General features: G+C 39.8%; 1 protein-coding gene across 2 annotated transcripts; it reads right to left on the bottom strand.

Moving 5' to 3' along the window:
* Positions 1 to 130: 130 nt before the first annotated feature.
* LOC147339117 (chemokine-like factor) lies at positions 131 to 2,110 on the bottom strand. 2 transcript variants are annotated; one of them, XM_086299038.1, is made up of 5 exons: positions 1,814 to 2,110; positions 1,531 to 1,627; positions 916 to 1,071; positions 710 to 805; positions 131 to 438 (listed from the first exon to the last, which is right to left on the bottom strand). In XM_086299038.1, the coding sequence occupies exons 2-5, from the start codon at positions 1,609 to 1,611 to the stop codon at positions 337 to 339; spliced, it is 435 nt and encodes a 144-aa protein (XP_086155164.1). In that variant the 5' UTR covers positions 1,612 to 1,627; positions 1,814 to 2,110; the 3' UTR covers positions 131 to 336. The 2 variants fall into 2 exon arrangements, with proteins under 2 accessions (XP_086155164.1, XP_086155156.1); XM_086299030.1 differs by having other exon boundaries at positions 1,531 to 1,678; positions 1,814 to 2,109.
* Positions 2,111 to 2,242: the final 132 nt, after the last annotated feature.

Raw genomic sequence — 2,242 nt, 5'->3', positions numbered from 1 at the left:
TGCAGCGCGAGCGCCAGAAAAAAAGAAGTGCAACATCTGCTTTCTCCAGATGTGAAATGCGATGCCCCCAGCTGCACACAACGGCGGAAATATACAACTCATGATGTCACAAAGAAAAAAATCTTTATTGATATTTTTTTTTCTCTTTCCCTTTACAATTTAGAAATCTTAAACAGCCACACCATGCTTAGTTACAGAATCAAATATGCCTGTGAATAAACTAACAAACACTTCTACAGCTAAACCTTTAAACTACGCACAGAATGCAAAAGCAGTTAGCGGGTTGGGGTCATTCATGCGCACACGTTGTCGTTAGTTTGCTGCAGTTCGTCTGTTTTATGTATTCTGCGTTTCAGTCCTCGGCCTGTTGAATGTGATGATACTGAACAGAATGTAGCTCTCAGCGCACAGCAGCACAGCTAAGAGGAAACACATGATCTGCAAAAAGAGGGTACATCTCAGCATACATCCATTGCATTCCACATGTGTGTGTTCGTGTGTATGTAGGCTACTCATATTGGGAGTGTTTTTACGTTTTTTACACAGTCAAACTTTAAGGACTCGCCTCTCTTTGAGAAACAAGAAAACAAGTCATTCAGGGGTAAAGGCTTGTTTAAACTTAGAGTAGTGCTCCAGAAGTGAATCTATGCCAATGCATGAAGGTTTAATGTTACTGAGCATACTGTATATACACTTAAATACATCTCACCCCTCCAATCAGCATGCCTGTGTTAATGTAAGAAGTCATAGCCATCAAGCTCAAGGTGATGAAGTAAACGCTTGCAAAGACTGAATTCAATACATCCTGAAGAAGGAGAACAAAAAGAAAAGAACAAGAGCTTGAACATGCAACAGGCAGTCACACTTTTTTTTCACTCTCTCTCACTATGTCCAAAGCTGTAACACATCACTTACAACTAGAGGCCAAAAGAAGAAGGTCAGCCTCTTGTTGAGTTTGAGCAGGTAGAGCACCAGCAGAAGCGAGGTGATGAAAAACTCCAACGCTGTGGCTGCGATGTACTTGGGTGTCGAGGCTACAGCAAAACACACAAAAGCCACAAACAGAGTCACCTACAGCAGAGAGGGGGAGATTGCAAAGAGAAACTGTCACTGAGATAACAGAGCCAAGAAAAAAACACTGTGATGTTTGATAACAGCTTATTTTAAAACTGCATTGTGTACTGTGAGGTCTCCTTCCTTCTCGTCCACTGGTTGCTTCGCAATTTTTTTTTTTTTTTGCAACGTGTTGCACCTCTCAGTTTAGAGAGAAAAACAGGAACTGTCATTTTGAGAAGCTTTCCTCATGACATTTAAAAAGATTAAACAGGTCATGATCCACTTCAGCAACAGCCTTTAAATCACATACTAACATTTACCAGCTAAAGCATATAGCATTGTGAAGCTATTGCGCCATGTTCTGTTTCTGTTCCCCCTTTTTAACAGGCACAAGGCAGCGAAACGGCATGTATCAGCTGTTTTACACCACATTACGCCAAATGTCCAAAGTTAGGATATAAGCAAATATCTCACCATCTCTGTCACCTTCACAATCCCCCTCCTGGATTTGAGAAAAGCAGTGTCCACTTCCATTGCTGTCTGTTTTGTTGTCATTCTACAGCATGATGATCTGATTTCAACAGAGAACTCGCTCAGTCTGTTTCCTGAAACATGCAATTTCCTTTGATAGAAATAGAAAATGACTGATCACAAGAATAGACACTGTATTTTCACACTTACTGCTACTTATAACTGCTCAGGGGGAAAAAACACAAGTAAAAATGAGCTCTGGCTCCAACAGAAACCTTACACTTACCTTACACTGTGGGTAACACATCATATTTGCTTTTAGGATGGATAAGATTATAATTAACATCTTCATCAACTTCAGTAAATGTTGAACATCAACAGGAAATAACTGAAGATTTCTGTTTCAGCAGTTAAATGCAGAGTCAAACCATGACCTAATAAGCCTACACCCTGACTACTCTGATACTCATACTTGGACTATGGTTGTGCTACCAGTTGGCTAATCCATTTTAAAAAGCTATGTCTTCCTCTTATTTATTCTCAGCCAGATTGGTACATAAGTGTCTGTGAAGCTTCTCACTGCAGATTTTACTTGTATAATTATGTATGTGAGAAATACAGCTAATCTTGACTCTTGAAATTACCATCAGATATTTTTGGCTACAGGAACAAATCCTTTATGAGCACATAGTGTATGAAGCCCTTTCCCCTTATG

Source organism: Aulonocara sp. 'chitande type north' Nkhata Bay, linkage group LG1 (assembly GCF_057382095.1).
Source record: "Aulonocara sp. 'chitande type north' Nkhata Bay isolate Kocher_YH1m ecotype deep benthic linkage group LG1, A_spYH_male_GT1.1, whole genome shotgun sequence".
NCBI lineage: Eukaryota > Metazoa > Chordata > Actinopteri > Cichliformes > Cichlidae > Aulonocara > Aulonocara sp. 'chitande type north' Nkhata Bay.
This window is presented reverse-complemented; position numbering and strand designations above follow the sequence as displayed.